At 46.3% G+C, this 21786-nt stretch overlaps 1 protein-coding gene across 1 annotated transcript; it reads right to left on the bottom strand.

The window, feature by feature from the left end:
* Positions 1-1852: 1852 nt before the first annotated feature.
* On the bottom strand, positions 1853-20469 carry ERRFI1 (ERBB receptor feedback inhibitor 1). The gene is made up of 4 exons (XM_007493042.3): positions 20282-20469; positions 5371-5546; positions 5207-5283; positions 1853-4574 (listed from the first exon to the last, which is right to left on the bottom strand). The coding sequence occupies exons 2-4, from the start codon at positions 5490-5492 to the stop codon at positions 3364-3366; spliced, it is 1410 nt and encodes a 469-aa protein (XP_007493104.2). The 5' UTR covers positions 5493-5546; positions 20282-20469; the 3' UTR covers positions 1853-3363.
* Positions 20470-21786: the final 1317 nt, after the last annotated feature.

Here is a 21786-nt window from a genome sequence, read left to right as displayed (position 1 = left end):
CAATGTGCCCCAAACAAAAACAACATTGGCGAATGCATAGTGACATTGGCAAAACCGGAGTCTAGAAGAGTAAGATTTGGAGGCAGGAGCTGGGTTCAAATCCTAAAAGGTAAACTTTTATTTTTCATGTGACCTTGGACAAGCCACTTATCTGGGTTCCAAGGGATAGTTTGAGGCTTTTGAAAAGAAAAATGATAAAAATAAAAAACTTAAGTTAGGATTTAAAAAAATATTTTGCGCTGAAAGCCTCGCATGTGCCTTCTTTCAGTAGGCACAGAATTTGGTTCACTTCTTAAACTCTTCATCACTTTCCAGTGGGGACCCAGAACTCTTTGGCAGCTCCATTGTTAACAGTCCTTCCCTCCCATTCAGCTCACTGAATTTTCTAGTAGAAAGTATTTTAGCTAGGACTTGCTTTGAGATCAGTGCAATCATGGAGGCAGAAGTCAGCAAAGAATGAACATGAAAACCTAGAATTATTGAGTGCAAAGTCCCTGTCAAAAATATCTGGGGGGCAGTTGGGTAGTTCAAATCTGACCTCAGACACTTCCTAGCTGTGTGACCCTGGGCAAGTCACTTCACCCACATTGCCTAGCCCTTACCACTCTTCTGCCTTGGAACCAATACTAAGATGGGAGGTGAGGGTTAAAATTAAAAAGTTAAGAGGGACCCAAAGGACTAAACTCCCCGGGTCTCCTGAAATCCAGTTCTCTTCCATTTCTACTCCTCAAAACAGGAGGCAAGCCAAAAATGGCTCATTAGACGTGCCTGAGTAATAAATAGTGAAAAGTGGCCAAAGGTCAAGGGTTGAGAGGAAGCTTCCATTTATGCCTGGCCTGACTCGGTTTCACCCTTCAGGTTTAAGAGTAAGCTGTGACAAGGTGTGTGCCTTGTGTCATATCACACTGCACGGGTTGGTCAAGAGGGCAAAAGGACATTTGATTCATCTGGGAAGGACTTCCTCAAAGAAGCCTAACTAAAGCCAGCAGCAGTTTATTAGGGGCTGATTAGGAGGATAAAGAGAAACAAAGAAAAGTGCAAGGATTAAGGGGGCAGACAGAGACAAGGGCAATCTGCCAGAGTACAAAGGAAAACTTACTGGGTTAAAAGGAGAAAGACGGATAGATAGAAAAGATGCAGGTCAAAGAACCCTGGACAACTCTGAAGATAAGGAGAAAGTTTCTTTCGACATATACTTAAAGGCAGAACTCAGTGAAATCAGAAGAGTGCTGAGGGTAGTAGGATTTCACTGATAAGAGAACCAGACAATGATTGCAGAAGGGAAAGAGACAAGGTACCAAGTGAACTTGGATAAAGGGCAACAGACTCCACAAGACTAGAATCATCTCCGGCCCAGCTGACTCTCTGTGGCTATTGCTGAATGACAGTCCCAGGGTTTAGGGAGAGACCACACTGGAGAAATGCTTTAGAATTTGGGGGACCTGATCAGCCTGCACGGAGCCTGCCTTGTAAGGGGCAAATCTCATCTCCCCAAAATCCACAAATAATCCATTTTATTATTTATTCTGGAGCTAAATTTAGACCCTTGCTAGGGTTAAGTTCTAGGAAAAAACCTTCCCAGGACATTCACCATGTTAACAGCTTTGATAAGAGAGACAGGAACTACTTCAAGTTAGTTGTCTCCATTGACAACACAAGATTAATTGTTAAAGGTGATTCCAACATTCATGCTGGCTCCCCGAGTAGTTTCTAAGGATTCATCACTAATTCCCTCTGGTTACTATCTCTGAGAAGGGAATCCACTCCATGTGACCCTCCAGATTTAAAAATAGACCAAAATTTACACGAGAACGTTCAGATAACCAGGAAGCAAGAAACATGACGAATGGTGTCATAAATATTATAACTTTATTAAAATGAAAAGACATATTATTCAAAATAATGCAACAAAATGAATAAAATCCTTTGTCCAATACTGTACACGTGATGCAGAAATCAGTGCATTTTCTATCGCATGTTTTCACCTTCATTTAGACTGTACTAAAATATAATAAGCTTTAAATAGCTCAAATAATATCATTCAGCAGTTTAAACTGTAAACAGCTTGTTTTTACTGTCAGGAGAACATCACAAGCACCTTCTTCTGTGCTTCTCCAAAGAGGATAAATACGATGAAAGCACGAGAAAGAGACAGAGACAGAGAGAGACAGAGGTGAACACAAGCAATGAATGGGTGCAGACTCAGAAGCAATGAATCAGCTCATTTGTGCTCAGGGTGGAAGAAGAGGACGATCCGGCCCCTTATACATTAAGACGTGCTGTGCTGTTGGTCAGCGGAAGTGTTCCACTTAAAAAGCAAAACCACCTCCAGAAAATACTGAATAGAAACCAGCAACACAAGGCCAGCTTGTGTTGTACTTCCGGTTATTAATACAGTCTGAAGTTTATAAAAACAAAACAACCACAACAAAAAAACCAGCCCACCCACCCAAATGAGAAGGGACTCTGGATCTCGGTCACCGTTTCCTTTTTGGCTATCAACGATGACAGTGTGAACACCTTGGTGCCTTTCCATCTGGGAGAGGCTTATCCATCCCACTGCCCCGGGGAGAGAAAGTGGCATTTTTTTCCTGTAATGTGTTGTTTTAGTGGGTAAAAAGAATTCAGAAGGCACCATGAAGGAAATAAAGTCTGGTTTTATGTGATGTCACTTACTCATTTTGCTTTCTTTTCACTTTTCCAAGTGTGAGCTATGTCTAGGTAGTATAATATTTCCCAAATGAGCTTTTAGGAGAAGCCAATCAGACTTTGCAATGAAACGGGCTGGTGTGTTCCAGCCTCTGTTCCTTGCATAAGGAGGCCCAGGTTTCTGGGGAAAAGTCAAACTCGAAGAAAAAAAAAAATCAAATGTCAGAAAGCCCCCCCATCCCACTAAACAGAACCCGCGGTGGCTCTGAATGAAACAATACTGTCCCTTTCACTTTGCTCAGTTTTCAGTCTGGCAGCACAGTCTCATTTCTCCAGCTTGGATTTTTAATTACTCTGAATATATATATATATTACTCTAAGATAGTAACTATTGGTTAACCTTGCAACTATGGTTATACCACAAGTTCCTATATAGATATATATAGATATATATAGATATATAGATATGTTTCCCCACCCCCCAACATCACATCTTTAAATTATATAGACTTGAATAGAAAGAAAACTGAGGGATGCTCAGAACAACACCTTACAGCTGATTCACCATTTTCTCTTCAAGACCGAGAGAGACTCGAGCTGTTCACTTTGCCCCAAGAGACCTCTGGCCGACCTCGACAGCACTGAAGAGGCCCCGGAGAGCCCAGCCCAAGCGGCCCTCTCTCTGTGCCCGTTGCTGAATGATATTCCCAGAGTTTAGGGAGAAACCACGTAGGATAAATGCTTGCGTTTCCCCTGGCCCTCGAGGTCCGTCTTAGCTTTGGAGTCCAGCTTCTCTGTCGCTGCAGCTGTCCTGCAGTCGCTGGATGGCGGCTGAGCGTGGGCACTCGCGCTGGGTTCTTCCGTTTCCCTAAAGAATTTCTCGTATTTGTCCAGATACGGCGGCCTCTCGGGGAGCAGGTAATAGTGCGTGGAACTCACCTTCTTCCCGTTTTCAATGATGGGCAGAATGCAAGGCCCCTTGCCGGCCGACCCTTCGCTGTTCTGTCTCTGTAAGGCTTTGCTGCTGACGTATTTGGGATCAGGGGCGAAGCTCTGCGTGGGGGGCATGACCCCATTGAGGTAAGACGGGAGGCTTTTCGGGCTCGGCGTGCGCGAGTTACTCCGTGATAAGGGTTCTCTCGGAGGCACTTTGGGGGGCCTGTCTTCGTCACTGTACGTGCTGGAAGTCACTTCGGCCGACCACCTTCTGTAGTCTGGCTTCACTGGCCTGGGAGGTATGGGCACCCGGGGAGGCACCTCTGGTTTATCTTCATCTGAATTGGGAGAAGCTCGAAGTAAGTGGCTGGACAGCCTGGAGGCCGGCTTGTTAAAGGAGCCGGCCGGGCCGGAATGGGACCTGCGGAGCTTCCGGTGGGACTGCTGAAGAAGGCCGGGGGTCGAGTTCTGCACGTTGCCGTTGTGGTCGGACGGCGGCCTCCCGTCTTCTGCCGTAGAGGCAGCCACAGGGGTGTCAAAATATGCGTAGTTGACCTGCCCGCAGCCCCGGAAGCTCCGCCTGCTGGGAACCCCGTATTTTAAGAGAGAAAGGGTACAGTCTTCTAAGAGGAAGTCTGTGTCGGAGCTGGTCAAGAACTCCACCTCGCAGTCTGTGTCATCGGGAGAAAGGTCCTCCGAGATGGGCAGAGGGGGGAGAGGCCTGGAACCCCGCTCACAGGCAGTCACCGAGGAGAACGGGGAAGGCCCGTTTTTTATGGGGGTCAGGGGGGGACTTTTGGAAGCAGCACAAACCCCATTCACGGAGAGCTTCTTCACACCACAAACCACTCGGTCCTCTTCAATCTGCCCAAAGGGATCGCTCGGGGGAATGATGAGAGGCGGCAAGGCAGGCTTCATCTGGGATGGCGTCCTGAAACAGTTCTCGGCAAAGCAGTGGCCGTTCACTGGGACGGGCTTGGAAATGTGCCCTGGAACAAAGGAGAGGTGTGAATAGGAGGGGGAGCTCTCCCCCTGTGGGGGGCCCAGCCTTCCAGCCCTCTGGCAGCTCTCTGCCCAACCTGCCACTCGGCGGGGAGAGCCTTTCCTGGGGAACCCTGGGGGCACTCGGGCGATGCCGGGGTAATGACCATGGGAGATGGTTCAAAGAACCAATGATCTTCGGCATCTCCCCTTGGACAGGTGCCCAGCGCGTGCCCACTCTCAGGAGACACGAAGGAAACCAGGGATGGCCGCCCCAACTGCATTCTCTCCCCAAGGACCAAGAGTTCCCCAAGGAAGAGACCAGAATCACGCCGCTGCCCCCCGCACCCCCCACAGCTCCCCAGTCCGGCCCCTCCCCATGGGACCAACTTGAAGCCCCTCCTCGGCTGCTTTGGCTCCATCGGGTCCAGCTGGGATCAGAACCCGGCCCGGCTCTGGGAGCTTGACTCGGGTGCCCTGAGTGGCTACAGCAGTGAGGACAGCCGCTGCCTCCAGCCGGCTTTGCCACTAGAGGTCAGGCGACCGTTTCTAATGCTTCAGAAGGTTCCTCATTTCTGACAGCAGGCCGGCGCCGAGCCTCACCCCAAACCCCCCCCAGCTTTGTGCCACGGACACATACCAAAGGTGGTCAGGTGCTGCTGCGTGGTGGAATTCAGGTTGTAGGCCATGCTTATTGGGTCAATATTTAAAAAGTTGCTAAAAAGAGAAACAGGTCTCAGTCAGTCACAAGAAAGCCATCCCGGCCCCCTGGTGTCTCCTTCCGAGAGCTCGGCCCCCACTTACTTGTCAAAGCCCCGGCGGCCTCCCCAGCAGCTCTTCAGGCTCCCCATGGCCTGGCCATTCCTTAGAAATCCAGTCTTCAAGGGCACTCTGATTTCCTGAGCAGCAACGCCGGCTGTGGACATGGTGCTTCTGCAGCGACGACCAGGGACTCTGGGTTAACGGGCAGCCCTCATTCCCTGGGGGAAGAGAGCAGTGAGGAAGGGACCCCCGACCCACACCAGCCGCCTTCTTACGGGGTTTCGGGGGGTTCTAAGGACAAAGCCGAGTTCCCAAGAACTGCCGGACACGTATTCCCCGGGACTCATTAGCAACGAAAACGAGCAGCGTAAGGGTAACGGACTGTGGGGAGACCCCAGCCCGGGCCTCGAAACGCTTCAACGAAGGGAGGAACCAGGGAGAACGCGGGTGCCAACAAAAGCAGCCCCGACGGGGGCACGACGGCTGGCGCTCCCTGCGAGCCAAGGCATACACCCCCGTGCCCAGATCAGAAGCCCCGACGCAGAGGTCCAAACCACCCTCTTCCTCCTCTCCAACCACCCACACTTCCGCAGAAAGCGGGTCTGGAAAAGGTCTTTCACTTTGATATCATGGAAATAACTTTCTCAAGAGTGGTGCCGGGTAGGAAGAGCTGTGTTCAAATCCTGCCTCAGATGCCCGCGGACTGTGTGACCCTGTACCCCGACTCTGTGGCCCCAGCTTTCTCAGCTATAAAGTGAAGGCACTGGACACCAGGCCCCGACAGCTCCATTCCGACACTAATCTGTCACTAAGACCTGATGTTGAGAGACACAGGACTGACTCGAAGTGCGGCCCTGGGACCCTCCGGGCATTTGCTGACTTTGGGGTTCGGTCATTTTCAATCACCTCCTATTCTCCATGACCCCATCTGGGGTTTTCTTGGTGAATATTCCGGAGGGTCTGCCATTTTCTTCTCCAGCTCATGTGACAGATAAGGAAATGGAGGCAAAAAAAAGGCAAAGCGACTGGCCCAGGGTCACACCGCTAGGAAGTGTCTGAGGCCAGATGTGGACAGAGATGAGTCTTCCCGTTCAATATGGCCCCTCCCGGCTGCCCCTTGACTTCACCTCCAAGGGCATTCCTGCGGCCCCCTCCTCGCCCGGCTCTGGGGAAGATCAAGTTTGGCCAGTCGAGTGGCTCCGGAGGAGCTCTGCTCTCCTCCGCAGGGACCTGCTCCCCGCTCGGCTCCCTCCCCTCCCCCCTTTCAAAGAAAACCACACACATGTCAAAGAACATTCCTCACATTCTCCTGGGGGGACGGCTGGAGAAGTCAAGCTTTGTCTAGCTCAAAGGCATGAATCGCGTCGGATGTAAGTAAGCTTCGCCTAATCCTGGGGTTCCCAACTGAAGGCTACCCGTTACCACCTGACTGCTCCTCTGGGTCACCTGCTCCAAGCGCTCGGGGTAGCCGTAAGGCAGGCCTGTCCCTCCAGTAAGAACCGCAAGTCCATCTGATTACCAACCAAGGGCTCACTGAGCACCTGCCATGCGCCCGTCTCACCTCGAGGTCTTCAAAGTGTTTCCCCGCCCGAAGGACTGCGCACGCGGGAGTCACAATCTAACAGGTGGGCCTTGGATAGGATGGACAGAGATCAGCGACAAGGGATAGAGCCGGGAGGCCCCGGGTTCAAATGGGACCTCAGACGCTTCCCGGCTGTGTGGCCCTGGGCACGTCACATCCCTCTCGCCACCTCCCTGACTCAGAATTAACACTAGGCAGGTAAGGTGAAGAGAGAAAGAAGCCAGGGACAAAGCAGTGGAGAGCGTGTGTGTGAGTGTGTGAGTGTATATGAGTGTGTGAGTGTGTGAGTGTATATGAGTGTGTGAGTGTACGCACGGGCTCGCTGCTGGGCAGGGGAAGGGGCACCCGATGTCCTTCCTGCTCCATTTCCTCTGCGCCCCCTTGCTTGGCGAGTCAAGCCGGAGGGAGCCGGGACTCTGGCAGGCCACGGGAGCTACTTGTGCCCTGGGCATTCTGGGCAAAGGCGGGCTTTCCGTCCACCAGCTCTTCTTACACTCGAGTGGAGGGAGGCTGCAGAAAGGCACCCTGGGAGCAGCTCTGGGCACACCAGTCCAAGGACTCCATGGTGGTTTTCCGAAGCACTGGCCGGGGCCGGGGAAAGCCTACAGACTGGGGTAGCGTTAACCGAAAGGCCAGATAGGAGGAGAAGCTGGCATTTAAGTAGTTTGAGAGCAGCCCTAGGAAGATCCCTCATGGAGATTACAGGAAGCAGCCCGGGGCCACGGGAGCAGGCCCAGCCCCCACCTGTATGGCGGCCAACAAGCACTCGGCGTAATTACTGTGTGTCAGCCTCCTAATGCCATCTAAATCTTAGCTTTCAACAGGAGGATTGTGTAACGCTTCCCTGGTCTGAAATCGCCTTGGAATTCGGGGCTTCTATTTCACTGGACACTTCAAACTCTTTACACATTCTAGGAAAAGTTATTTTTCAATCATTGTTCCCATCACCTACTTGTTAGCTTTCTGAAGGGAAAAAATGTTTTCTCTCTAAAAGAATGGCGTTCAGGGAGCCAGCTCCCTCCTGACCACAATAGTGTCTTTGTGTATTCATAGAAGGCTGACCTGCCTCTACATTTCAATGGGGAATTGTGAATGGGCCGGTTATGAAACTGTCCGAACTTCCTACTTGCTTGAATGGCAGACGTGAGGAAGGCAATATAATTGCATGTTCTCCTCAAATGGAAGAGCCTCAGATCGTGGATTCAAAAGGGCAACTGGCCACATGTGAAGAGACAAACAATTTCATTTGTGTTCATGGAGGATTAGAATAAGCTCCCCAGGGTCCTGGCCACTTCCCCTCTCCCCCCTCCCTCTATGGCACCTAGCACATGGGCACTAAATAAACACATCATGGGGGAACCCAGCCAGCACAGCGGCTGGAGAGATGGGCCTGGACTTGGGAGGTCCTGGGTTCAAATCTGCCCTTAAGACACATGCTAGTTGTGTGACCCTAGCAAGTCCCCTAACCCAACCACCAAGCATTTACCACTCTTCCGGGTCTTAAGATCGCTGTCACTCTAGAAAAGTAAAGGTAAAGGTTTAAAAGAAACGTATCATTGAATGAAACAGATGGAAAAGACCTCAGCAATCATCGGACTGGCAAGTGCAGAAGCCCAAGTTACAGAGAGGTTAAGGGACTTCCAGTCATTTAGCAGGAGGGCAGGGAGGCAAAACTCTTTCATGCATCTCGTGAGCACTCTTTCCATGACAGCAGCCGAGGCCAGGAAGTCTGTGCTCCTGCTAAACCTTCTCTTCTAATGGACAGAAGTCACATTAACATTCACCAAGGAGGGTTCCTAAATGGTTCACTTTCCAATTTAGTTCTGGTTTAGAAACAAAGAAAATGATTAAAAAAGATCGTTGCAGGGAAATTGCCACCTGAAATAAATGTGTGAAATTCTATTGCTATGAAACACCCCAGATTTGTTGGGCAGCACAATCTAGGCCTCGACTCAAATAACGAAGGGCCCCAAAACTCTGGCTCCCTAAAAATTAGCCAACTAATCTTGAACCTTTGATGGAGTGTTAAAAATCCAGCAGACACCAAGGTAGTACTCTCAGCTTTTGTACTTCATAGGCAGTCACCTGGAAGGAGCTCTCTGGGTCCTTGCAGGCAAAGGTCGCCCCTCGTCACTGTGGGAAGCTGACCCCACACCCAGGGCTGCTTCTACCACACCATACTCTTTTCTGCCATTGTTACACACTCAGAAAGGTCTACATGAGGAAAGTATATAATTAAGGCCAAATTAAAAGAAAATTTGCTTCCCATTTTGCCTCTTTTAAAAATAATTACTATACCAAGGCTCTCTGATTTGGATGAATAACTTTTGTTGCAGCCCGTGGAGCCCCGGATGTTGAGGGAACCAAGGGAAAGTTTAGACAGTTTTAAGCTGACATAATGATTAGGGTCAGAAAAGGGAGGCTTTTTAAGTATTAAGGGGCAACGACTCTTGGCAGCATTGATCATGAAATTCACCTACTGATTCTATTTTTGAACTGATTTTCCAAATCATACAATCATAATATTTTTGCAGACTGAGTCATAGTACATGACTTAAACAGGCTCTACTTAAGAGTCTACTATTTCCATTGCTGAATATTAGGTTATTTGGAGAAATCAAAAGGTACTTCAAAGGTCATTTCTTACTAAGTGAATTTCAAGCTTCCCTAATCTTTCACTTCCTAGTAATAATAAACAAATATAAAAGGTATTACTATGAATGCTTTACAATTTACAAAGAGCTTTCACTGGATCCATTCAAACATCTATTAAGCCACTAGGAATTGCAAAGAGGTATTCTAAGCACTGGGGATTGAAGCAAAGATGAGTAAAATACCAACCACCACTGGCTTTCAAGAAGTTAATCTATCAGAAATATAAACTGTAGAGACTCAGGACTTCAATGGGAATTAGGAGATTAGAGCCTTGGTAAAGTAGTGCTCATTAGCATCTGGGGAATATTTAGAAGAAAGCTTCAGGGATTGGCCTCAGACAGACCAGCATCTGGGGAGTGGCTACAAACCCCAATTCATGAAGGCAATGGAATATATTTGTTCTGCAGGAAACAAAGAATATGATGAATACAGAGAAGCCTGGAAAGATTTCCAAGAAGTGGATACAAAGTGAATCGGGCAGAACCAGGAAAAACAAGCTTCACATGATGACTACATAGTAAAAAGGAAAAAACTGAACAAAATGCCACACTGTGGTTAGGGGCTGCTAGGTGGTGCAGTGGATATAGCTCTGGACCCCAAAGTCAGGAAGACTCACCGTCCTGAGTTCATATCTAGTCTCAGACACTTCCTAGCTGTGTGACCAAAGGCAAGCCACTTCACCCCGTTGGATTCAATTTCCTCACCTGGAGAAGGTAATGGTAAACCACTCCAGAGTCTTTGCCAACAAAATGCCAAATGGAGGCACAAAGAATTGGACAAGCCTGTAAAAGACTGAACAACCACCACACTGGTTGTGAAAACCTTGCTGAGTCCTAAAGAGGAGAAAGTGCAGCTCCTTCCCTTTGTAGGGGTGGGGGGCTCAGGAAGCAGAACACTGCCTGCACACTGATCTGTGGGTGTGCTGCCTCTTTGTTATGGACGAATGGCTCTCTGGGGCACAGGGAGGTGAGTAATAGAGAAATAAAAATCAAGTCATTTCAAAAATCAAGAAATGCTAACAAAGATGCTTCAATGAGCAGGAGTGTTCGAAGACAGGAGGACCAGAAGGAGGCAGAATGCCCCCTTCCTCCTGGGCATGGATTCAGATCTAGAAGGAAAAGGCTGCCTGGTGGTGACCTAATCAAAGTCTTCTGTTTCACAGATGAGGAAACCATGGTCTCAAGGGTGTAAGAGGCTTGCTCAAAGCCACAGAGGTAGTAGATGGCAGAACTGGGATTCCACCCCAATTTTCTGGCTCTACATAGTGTTCTCTCCCTTATCCCAAGCTGCTGCCTCCTTCAAGTAATTTCACCGGAAGAAAATACCAACATAAACCTGCTCCTCTGCACCCACTTGAAAAAGATCGAGTTTAGGTTTATTGTCTTTAGAAAACCCTTTTGTGAAGAAGGAACTGACATTACTTTAGGCCAGTAACCCAGATTTGCTCACCTTGCCACCTGATCTCATTAATGAATCTCGGCAGCAATTGGGAGGGGGAGGGGCACATTTTTGTCATACAACTCATCCAGTTTGGCCCAGTGCTTCCTTATTTGAAAGTGTGATGTAATTTCCTTTTTCAATCTGGTTTTAGAACCTGATTTCTGTTTATTCAGGGAGAAAACTGGTCTCCTCAGACTTTTTAAACATTTATCTATAAAACTATTTCAGATGCTCAGTGTAGCATAGCTACATACATCTCAGAAGATGGAAGAAACTTCTTTTTTTTTTTTTTGGTGTTAACATTTTTATTTTCCTAGACTTCCAGGGTTTATTACATGCATAAATTGGTGGAATAGAATGCAACTCAATTCTTTTAAGTATATAAAAGAAACACAGTTTTATAGACATTTTAAGATACCTCAACAGTGTATTTTAGAGACCAAGGAGTAATTCAATTCCATTATTCAGCTGATAGCTACATACTGTTATCAGACCACAAGAATGTTAGTAAGCTAACATTAGGGTTACAATGTCTGGACATATTAAAGATATTATTTCTCCCTCCCTAAAATAAAACCAAAGTAAACTACAATGATTACTAGTTCTTGCTTGAATTGTCTAAGGTATCACAGTATTGATTATACTTAGAAGGGAAAAGAAACCTAAACTTCCCCTTAAACGCATGTTCATGCCATACATTTTTTTAAAAAGTGATTTAACAAAAATAAAGAGAACATATCTGAAAATATACATCAGAGGGAATGAAGACATCAAGTATTTTCTCTCAACACCTTATACAAAATAACTTATTCAGACTAGTCTAGGAAACATGCTTTTGCTCCTTGAATTGGAATGCTTTAGTCTACAATGGAAGAAACTTCTACAGAAAAAGAAATCCAAGTGGCTTTGGATGTGACAAATTCCATGATTTTTGCTTCTATGAGGCTGATGAATGCTGAGCCACTGCTTAATTTTAGGAGGCTCCAGATATGACCAGTGCTTCTCATTCATATCTGATCTCTAAAATTAAACACCTGATTTGTTACTGAATTTGAAGGTCTCTCGGGTACCGTCAAGAGCTTTGTCGGTGCCTTTAATCTTAGAAAGGATATTCAATGTCCCTTATTTGTAGAGTACTTTTCCAATCTGCAAAGCCCTTTCCTTATAATAATTCTGTAATGTAGGCAGGGTGATTATTCTCAACCTGTAAATGAAGAAATCATTGCTCAGGTTTAGATTATACTGATGGTCACACTCATTTGTATTTCAGTCGTGTCCAATTCTTCATGACCCTGTTTGGGGTTTTCTTGGCAAAGATCCTGGAGTGGTTTGCCATTTCCTTATTTTACAGATGAGGAAATGGAGGTAACCAGGGTAAAGTGACTTGCCCAGGGTTACACATCAAAGAAGCACTTGAGGCTGGATCTGAACTCAGGAAGATGAGTCTTCCTGACCCCAGGCCTGGTGCTCTAGCCACTGTGCCATCTACCTACCCAACAACTCAAAAGTTATTCTTTTGAAACCAAGGTGAAGGCTCTTTAACCACATCACATGCCCTATTCTAAACAGAACCTGGCTTACAGAAGACACAGTTATCACTTGTAGTCAATAAGCTGAAACAGCTCTGAATCTGATCTTCTATGAGGTATTTTTTTAATCTAAGAGTTCTTAATCTGGGATCCATTAACCTGGTTTTTAAAAATATTTCTATAACCATTTCAATGGCATTGGTTTCCTTGAAAATCCTTTGTATTTACTTCATGCATTTAAAGACATGGCTCTGAGGAGGGATCTATAGACTACCCAAGGGATCCAAGGCACAAAAATGGTTAAGGGGTCCCATTTCGATAAGAGGCTAGTAGGAGCTTTGGGGAAGCAAACCTAAAAGTTGAGTTACTGGAGAAATCTGCTATATAAGTCAGCTTCAAATGCCTGTCTGTCTGCATTATATAGACTTAAATCCCTCTGTAGTAAAGTGTTCCTCTGGAGAGGTGGAAGGGATCTCAGCATGCGGAACATTTGCCAGGGAAGCCCAATTTGAGGCTGGTCTAACCCAGCAAGAAAGGTTTCAAGTCCAGACCAGTGCAGGGCAGCAAGTCTCTAATCCAAGGATCAACCTAGCTAAAGTGAGAGGCCAGAAAATCCTTTCAGGTGCCACGGCCCCTCAGGAAGGCCATCTAACGAAAGCTGATAGGAATCTGGATCTGTCAGAGAAGGAAGTACCCAGATAGATGAAATCACAAATGCCTGAAATACAAGTTGTTACATTTGACAGATCCACAACGGATCAGGAAGTCTTTACTTTTGATGATTTACACTTCAGCATTCATCAAGCTTTTTTTTCCCCCAGAGGTTTCAAAGGTTTTGTTCTGTTGCTGTTCAGTTGTTTTTCAGCCACATTCAATTCTTTGGAACCCCATTTGGGTTTTTCTTGGCAGAGATACTGAAGTGGTTTGTCATTTCCTTCTCCAGTTCGTTTTACAGATGAGGAAACTGAGGCAAATAGTGATTAGTCCATGGTTACACAACTAGTAATCGAGGCTGGATTTGAACTCAGGAAGATGAATCTTCCTTCCTGACTCCAGGCCCACTGCTCTATCCACTACACCATCTAGCTAACTGTTTGGAAGGTATTATCCTAAGTTTACAGATGGGAAACACTGAGGCAAAGAAAGAAGGCCAAATCTCTTGCAATCAAGAGACCACATCAGGAAAAGAATTAAGAAGCAGAATTAACCCAAATTTAAAGATTACCAAGTCTAATGCTGATAATCAGCCAATCACATAATTTCTATGATAATTCTAAGAGATTTAAATCTAGTTTAGAGGCATATTGTTTGGGAAAATATTATAGACTAAGTGTTCATCAGGAAGACCTGGGTACAAATTTGTCATGAACTAGCACATGTCAATGGATGGATAAGTTTCTTAACTCCTCTAGCTTCAGTTCCCTCATTTGTATAATGTATAATATCCAAGTACCCATACCTCATGAAATTGTTACGGCCTAAATGGAAATATATGTAAAGGGTTTTGAGAACTTCAATATACCGGCTATTATATTTTTAGATTTTTCTTTTTCAAAAAGAAAAAAGAAAAGAAAAACAAAAAATCCAACCCTTCGTTTGACCACTTTAATCAAGTCATCAGGTACTAGTAGTCTATTCTCCAGTCTGTCACAGTCACTCTGCACTTCCATTAGGCTCAATCAAATGATTATCGCTGTACAAAGGACAGAAATAGATGATGGGATATATGTACTATGACTGCTGCATCAGCTTTCCCTTTTATTCAGAGCAGAGCCGCCTTAAACAACCTGCTTCATCACTAGATTGTAAACTACTTGTGGGCAGGGACTGGGTCTTATCATTCTTATCTTCTGCTCTCGTCCAGCACAATATTTTGCACAGTGGTTGTCTGAGTCAATCAGAACAAAAAGTACAGATGCAGGAATAGGCATAGGCTGTTAGGACTGGCCAATGGACATGGGCCTCGACCGACTAAAGGGCCCATCTGTTAAAGTGATAACTCCTTTTGAATTACATTATGGATTATATCAGATGTTTTGCATACTTACATGACATAGGGGACCAGACCTGGCCCATGACCCATGGCCAAGACTCTTGCTTAATTTGTGATTGTTGACCAATCCCCTGGGGTTCTGTGATTTTTAGCTGGGTCCCAAGGCAGATCCCTTCTTTCTGCCTTGCAGCTTCCTACATTCTCTGTGCGGAGGGGTCTATTGTTTGAGTTCTGCAGGACCCATCAATCTTGGCAACCTAGCAGAGAATTCATTCTTTGGAATTTAGTCCTCTGAGAACATATTTTATACTAAGGATGGTAGGAACTCATGGGAAAAATTTTTCTGCATCAACAACAGAAGGCACAATTTTGATGGTAAATAGGAATTTTAAATTTAGCAATGCAAAACTGACTTGAACAACACTTGGTAGGCATTCAATTCCTTTCTATCCCTCACCCTTTAGTATGTTCATAAGGTTTTGGTCTCTGCACATACTAAAAAGGATATCCTTTCATGGAATATAAATTTTAATTAAGACAACTTAAAACATTTCCCCTGAAAATTAAAAGCCATACTATAGCATGCTATTATGGTACAAGACAGATTTGCCCTGGATCTTGTCTAACAGGGTTTAGTTACAGTATGTGCCAAGGAGCAGCTAGGTGGCACAGTGGATAGAGCACCAGGCCTGGAGTCAAGAAGACTTGAATTCAAATCTGACCTCAGACTAGCTGTGTGACCCTGGACAAGTCACTTAATTCTGTTAGTCTCAGTTTCCCCATCCATAAAATGAAGAGAATGAAATGGAAAAACCCCAGAAGTATCTTTGCAAAGAAAACCCCAAAAGGGGTCACAAAGAGTTGGCTACAGCCAAAAAAAATTGGGGGAAAAAAAAAGGATTTCATTCTAACTCCATTTTACATTGTGGATCACAAGTTCTGCAAAGTTCTTTTTAATGACCCCAAGTTTCACCCTGAAACAAAGGTTCATCTTTTTAATATCAGTGTTCTAGTGAGGCCTGTCTGGCTCCAAGTGATAGAATACCAGTCTCCAATGAAGCAGGAATTAAATGTCCCCCAAAGGGTAAAGGCAAGGTACATGGTGCTAAGTACAAAGTGGGTTCAGAAGGATGTCAGAAACATGTATGACCAGTGAGGTGCTGGCTAGCTTTGCTAATTGCTTTTTTCTTCTTTTCTCTTTTGAAAATCTGTAGTATAGGGATGCTGGGTCACTGAGGATGGGAGAGGCATATATCTGAAAATGAATCACTCAGATACAATTTCCCCCTACATGAATGACTAGGGGGAAAAAATGAGCAAGTGCAATCATACAGTGAAAGCAAGGAGTGACAGATAAGACAGCCTGCATGTCCTTTTGTTACTCACACAATGTGGAGAGAACTCAGTAAGACTGCCAGTGTGTTGAAAAAACATGCTGTGGATAAATATATGGAAGGCTCAGAGTCCCCCAAGGAAGAGCAGGCATGCTATAAACAAGTTGCGATTTTTCTTATCAATAGCATGAATGTCTCCTCCTGGTCCTAGTTCTATTGATAAACACTTACTAGATTTCATTGAAGTAAGATGACTGCTCCAAAGACCCTTAATTTCTGGGGGTGAGGACCCAAAGCAGACTGAAGCTTTATCCAGAACTTGGATTTTAGGGGTGAAGCTTTCCTTGGCTCAGAGAAGCTAAGCAACTGACCCCAGGTCACTCAGCTCACCGACTGAGAGGGGATCTGAATCTAGGTCTTCCTGTCTCCAAGGCCAGCCCCCTCTCCACCATGTCACGCTTTAATGGGGTTAAATTCAGCTTATGGACACAAGGGAGAAAAGTGTGATTAAGAAACCTGACTACTTGTTAGTCTCTGGGTTTCTCCCACTCCCATGATTTTAGAAGATCCGTCACAAGTGCATAACATTTAAAGATGCCAACACTTGTTCACAATGACCTGTCAGACAACTTTTTGCCCTAAATTAAATTTAGCACTACATGGTCTAAAGCCTAACAAAAAAATAATATTTCAAATAAAGGAAAAACACCACTAATAAATGTTCCAGAATTATCAGTGTGATGTTAGAGGAACAGGTTAAAAGGATTTTGGAAACATATGAATGGCTAGGGATTTAGATTTTACTTTGCTCCATGTACCACCACCCCCCAAGTTACTATAGAGTCGCAGGAATCAACTTTGCTTCAGTCATTTACTTCAGTAAACTCTCAAAAGACCATAATCCAAAGGATAAGGTAACCAGCTAAGGAAACATGCATGATTTCATTTGACATTCACAACTATCCCAGGTAGCAGAACAGTCCCTAAAATTCAGCTTTTCTGCCTCTGGGGTCCCATGTTCTTTCCATTAGAACACAGGGCCTCACATTTGGAAAAAATACCTTCTTCCTTCTAGGAATTTGGGTCATTTATCCTTATAATATTCTTTTTTTTAAAATTCTTATAACATTCTTGTTGTAAATGTTGAAAATGTGTTTGAGGAAGGTTAAGTGAAAACTGGCTGAGACCCCAGAACAATTGATAGAAGGCTTCAAGGCAGAGTCACAAAGAAATGTTTCACTTCATAAACTCCGAAAACGCAAGGATATAAGGGGCAGCTAGGTGACTAAGTGCACAGAAAGTCAGGCCTGGAAACAGGAGGTTTGGGGTTCAAATCTAGCCTGACACTCCCTAGTTATGTGACCCTGAGCAAGTCACTTAACCTCACTGCCTACTCCTTACAGTTTTCTGCTTTGGAACCAATATATAGTATTGATTCTAAGATGGAAGGTAAGGATTTTAAAGGGGGAGGGAAAGCAAGGAGATATATATATGATATAAGCAGTATACAGCTAAAGGGCACAGTGGACAGAACACCAGACCTGGAGTCAGGAATCCTAAATTCAAATCTGGCCTCGGACATTTCCTAGCTGTGTGACCCTGGGCAAGTCCCTTAACCCCAACTGCCCCAAAATAAATAAACAAATAAATAAGGTATGTTGCCCACACTAAGATTTCTCCCTGATTTCGAGCTAGGAGAGGCCATCTAGTTCAACCTACACACTTTAGAGATGAGGAAACTGAGGCAGAAAGAGGTTGAGTTATGAGCTAAAGGCACAAAGGGCAGAACTGGTCTTGGAATCCCAGTTCCTTGGACTCCCTGATCCAGGCTATTTTCAATACTGCTTCTAGGTCTATCCTGATTAGGCTAGTCACTTACATTCGAGACCCTGAAATCATCTGTTTGATCTGCTGCTAAAAGCCTATATTTATGTTATGTGAATAATGCCAGAATAACACAAGGACACTGTGTTTATCTAGGGAGTTATTCATTAGCTTTTGTGAAACCCTGCCAAACCTCCCTGCTGAAGTGTGTTCAACTAATTCTGATGATGGAGCATCCTTCCCAATGATTGGGATTAACAGAAGTGTTGTTTCCTCAGTGTAGATACTAAGCTGATGACATTCCAATTCCTGGAATTACCCTCGGCACCACCTTCCTTGGTTCCCCTGGTTCACCCTCTACAGCAACCTGGCGGCATGCAGACAATCAAGTCCATTTCAAGCATGCTAATTTGCACCTGTAATTTTAGGAACTTGCCTTTAAAGCTACTATTAGTGTGACCAAAAAGGAAGGAAGCATCAACCCAATTTAACTTCTCTGAAACAATAACAGCATTTTCACACCAAAATCAAGACAGTAGGAATGAGTCTTCACACAAGTAATCCCTACTTTCTGTGATCAAAGCCAGCTGTCTCTACCTACCTGTTCCAATACTGAAGAATAGTCAAAAATTTCTCAAGAACCAGCTCATCAAATAAAGGGATATGCTTTGGTTCTGGGGTCAGGTGCCCTCCTTTCTCTCTTGCCTCATGTGTAATTTTTTTCAAAAAATATTTGAGTTATCTACTCTCTGAGGGTACTGTGCAGGACACAAAGACCAGGACACAGTCCTGGGCCTCAGGGAGTTTACCATCTAGTAGATCTGATAAATTATATAATTTGTTGGTCCAACACCTCCAATCCCTTCCTCTTGGACACAATTAAAAGTAAATGCATGCATGAATTGAGCTGAATGATGGGTACTGAATGCTAATGTCAGAGACGCATGATAAAGACTGTATTTATTTGTGTTCAAATTTGCTGTTATCTGGGAATGATCTTGGGTTAGTAGCATACTGGAACCAAACGAGAGTCAGCATGTTAATGCAGCCAGCTCCTTTTGCTTTGGTCTCCTGCCAGATTTGGTAGTTGTAGCTGAAAATGACATTCTAGCTTCAGGGAGGGCAATGTGCATGTCCTGCCTAAAATTGCATTATTGAAGAAATGTAAACAGAGATGCAATCAAGAAAAGGAGCAGAGTTTGGTGCTCCAGTTTCCTCAAAAATACTTAATGCTGATTGCTTTCTTGTGGCAAAATTACTTAAGCTTAAAGCTAGCTAGGAACTTGCTCTCCTGAAGAAAGGGAGAGAAAAAAAAATAATTTTAACCTCACCTTTCTTCACCCCTGACAGTTGCCTAGAAACCAGTCCTGCCCTACCTGTGTTACAGGTGTACCTAAAGTCACCAACACACCTCCTTTAAAGCTACAGTCTCTTTTCTGACTACACTCAAGTTTATGACTAACAATCTATTCATATGTTATCAAGTAAGAGACTTGTTTCTTTCAAGCAATGATGAAATACTAATAAAGACTTAGCAAGCACCAATAGTGCACCAATCATAATAGTCACCTAATTTGTACAAGGTTATGGACCTAAAGACATTGTTTTCTATATAAACACAGAATACACACAATACCCCGATAATCGCCACTTGGGGAGTAACAGCTCCCTAACTCTATTCCTTCTGAATCACATACATTGCCTGGGAAATATTTGGGAAAAGAATCAGAGTCACTAAAATAGCACTTGCTGAACCTTCAAGGGGGTTGTGGAGTGGGGGGGTGGGGGGGCGGGATTCACAAACCTCTTAGTCCAGGAAACGTGAACAGATTCCTGAAGCTGATCCTGAATTCAATCAGGAGCAATCACGCGCAGGCAATTACCAAATGCCTCCCAGTAGCCTCCCACCAAAGCTTTCAAGGTAGGATTTATGGGCTATAAGCCATTTTTACCACTGTCTAACGCTATATATAAAACAGTTCTGACGCAAAAATAAGAATAACCCAATGACAAAAACCTTCGACCCGCTAGTCATTGACTGGGGGGAGGGGGGAGGGAAGCCTAAGGAAAACAGGACACAAGGGGACCAACCCAAGACAGAAAGAAGGTGCTGACCCTCTCCAGCCTGGGGAAGGAGAGGTGGGATTGAAGTCCGGGTTGCCCAGGTCAGAGCAGCGCCCTCCAGTCCTCAGTTTCCCCGTCGGTAAAATGCGGGGGCTGGGCGGATGAGATGCAGTGGCGGGGGTGTCGGTGCAAGGCTGTGCAAAGCTGCACAGGCTGCACCAGAACAATGGTCAATGGAATGAAAGGAGAGCCCGGGAAGGCGCACCGGGGCTGCACCCGCAGCCTAGGCTGGGGGCTGGCTCAGCGCGCGCGCACTCGGCACCGCGCGCCCCCCCTTTCATCTCACACATCTGGATGGAGACCCCCCCCTCCTTCCACATCTGGAGGGAAGTCCGTGCAGCCAGGCCCCGCGTTCTTCCCTCCCCACGCAGAGGCCGCCCCCTCCACCTCCCCGGTGCCGCCCCCGCAGCGCCGCCACCGCCCTCCAGCCCCTACCTCCGCCGGAGGCCGCCCGCCCTCACCCCCACCTCACCTCAGCAGAGCCGCGGCAGCCGCCGCCGCCGCCGCCGCCGTACGGCCGCCAGCCTCCGTCCCGCGCATGTCCGTCCCGGCTGGCTCAGCGCCGCGGACAGAGGGGCTGGGACATTGCGCAAGCGCAGACGCCGCTACCCTAACCCAAAGAAAAGTCCCAGTCGATTGTAGGCTTCTGAGCGCCGGCGCCGCCGAGCGGCATATATAGCGAGGAGGCGGGGGAGAAGGGAGGGGGGCGGTGCCGTGACGTCTTAGCGTAACCGGCCTCCCCTTCCCTCCCCCACCGCTGCCGGAGCTGCGACTTAAAGCGGCGATGCCGTAGGGGCCCGCGCTGCAGTGGGGTCGGCGCATGTGCGCCTTTGTCTCAGGGCTTAAGCTGCTATTGCTACTGCTGTAGCTGCGGTGGCTGTCGCTCGGGCTCTCGCTTTGCCTTCCCGGGACGATGGAGTAACGAAGAACACTTCCCATTCCTCCCTGGCCTGGGGAAGCCCCGGAGCCCAAGTTTTCCTCGGAAACATCCCATGGAATTTCCCTCTATTGCCCGCACGTCCCGTTGTCAAGGTGGTGGTTGTTTTGGGGAAGCCACGGGCCGCCTCTGAAATGGGGAGGAGATCGAGGACCACCGGAACTCAGAAGAGCAGCCCTGGGGGTGCTCTGCAGACTCGGGGCCCACATGCAATCCCCTGACCCCATCATGCCCCATCCTGGCTCAAGAGCCTGCTCTAGCTCCCTATACCCCCTTAGGATAAAACACAATTTTCCCCATCTGGCTCCAGGCTACTTCCGTGCATCATTGTGATACCTCACTCACTTGGCTACTAAGAGAGCAGACTACCCGGTGTTACCCCTCAGTTAGGGGCATAGCTCTAGAACTGAAAGGGTCTCTACTTTACATCAATCAGTCAACATTTATTAAGCTCCTACTATGTGCAGGGCACGGTGCCAATTGTTGGGAATCAAAAAAGCCAAAAGACAGCCTTGCCCTCAGTGACTTCACAATCTAATAGGGGATACAGCATGCAAAGAAATGTTACATACAAGAAATCATTAAAAACTATAGAATTGAGATGGTTATGGTAAGGCTTCCTGTGGTAGGTGGAATTTTACTTGGGACTTAAAGGAAGCCAGGGGTGGTCAGTGGTCTGAGTAAAGGAGAGAAAGGATCCCAGGCATGGCAGACAGTCAGAGAGAGATAGAGGGTCTTGTTTGCAGGACAGCTCGGAGGCCAGTGTCACTGGATGGAAGAATCTGAGCAGACCTGGCCCCTCCCCCTTTTACAGATAAGGAAACTGAGGCCCTGAGAGATTAATGATTTATCCAGGGTCACATCATAAGTACCGAAGGCAAGATTTGAAGCCCAACCTTCGTGATGTCTAGAGCCCTCTACCACCAACCTCCTGTCTTTGAAGGAGCTGTGTCCCACCTTGGGAATGTTCTCCCTTCTCATCTCTGCTTCTTGTATGACCCAGATCATTTCAAGACCTGGCTGGGATATGGCTTCCTACA

Source organism: Monodelphis domestica, chromosome 4, assembly GCF_027887165.1.
Source record: "Monodelphis domestica isolate mMonDom1 chromosome 4, mMonDom1.pri, whole genome shotgun sequence".
Lineage (NCBI taxonomy): Eukaryota > Metazoa > Chordata > Mammalia > Didelphimorphia > Didelphidae > Monodelphis > Monodelphis domestica.
The sequence above is the reverse complement of the archived record's forward strand: the minus strand, read 5'-3'. Positions and strand labels throughout refer to the sequence as shown.

Excerpts from the sequence above, each read along its gene's own strand:
- ERRFI1 (XM_007493042.3), bottom strand. The coding sequence starts at position 5,492 with ATGTCCACAGCCGGCGTTGCTGCTCAGGAAATCAGAGTGCCCTTGAAG. Across the intron at positions 5,284-5,370 it reads GGCCGCCGGGGCTTTGACAA|CAACTTTTTAAATATTGACC; the intron begins GTAAGTGGGGGC and ends TTCTCTTTTTAG. Across the intron at positions 4,575-5,206 it reads GCAGCACCTGACCACCTTTG|GGCACATTTCCAAGCCCGTC; the intron begins GTATGTGTCCGT and ends CCTTTGTTCCAG.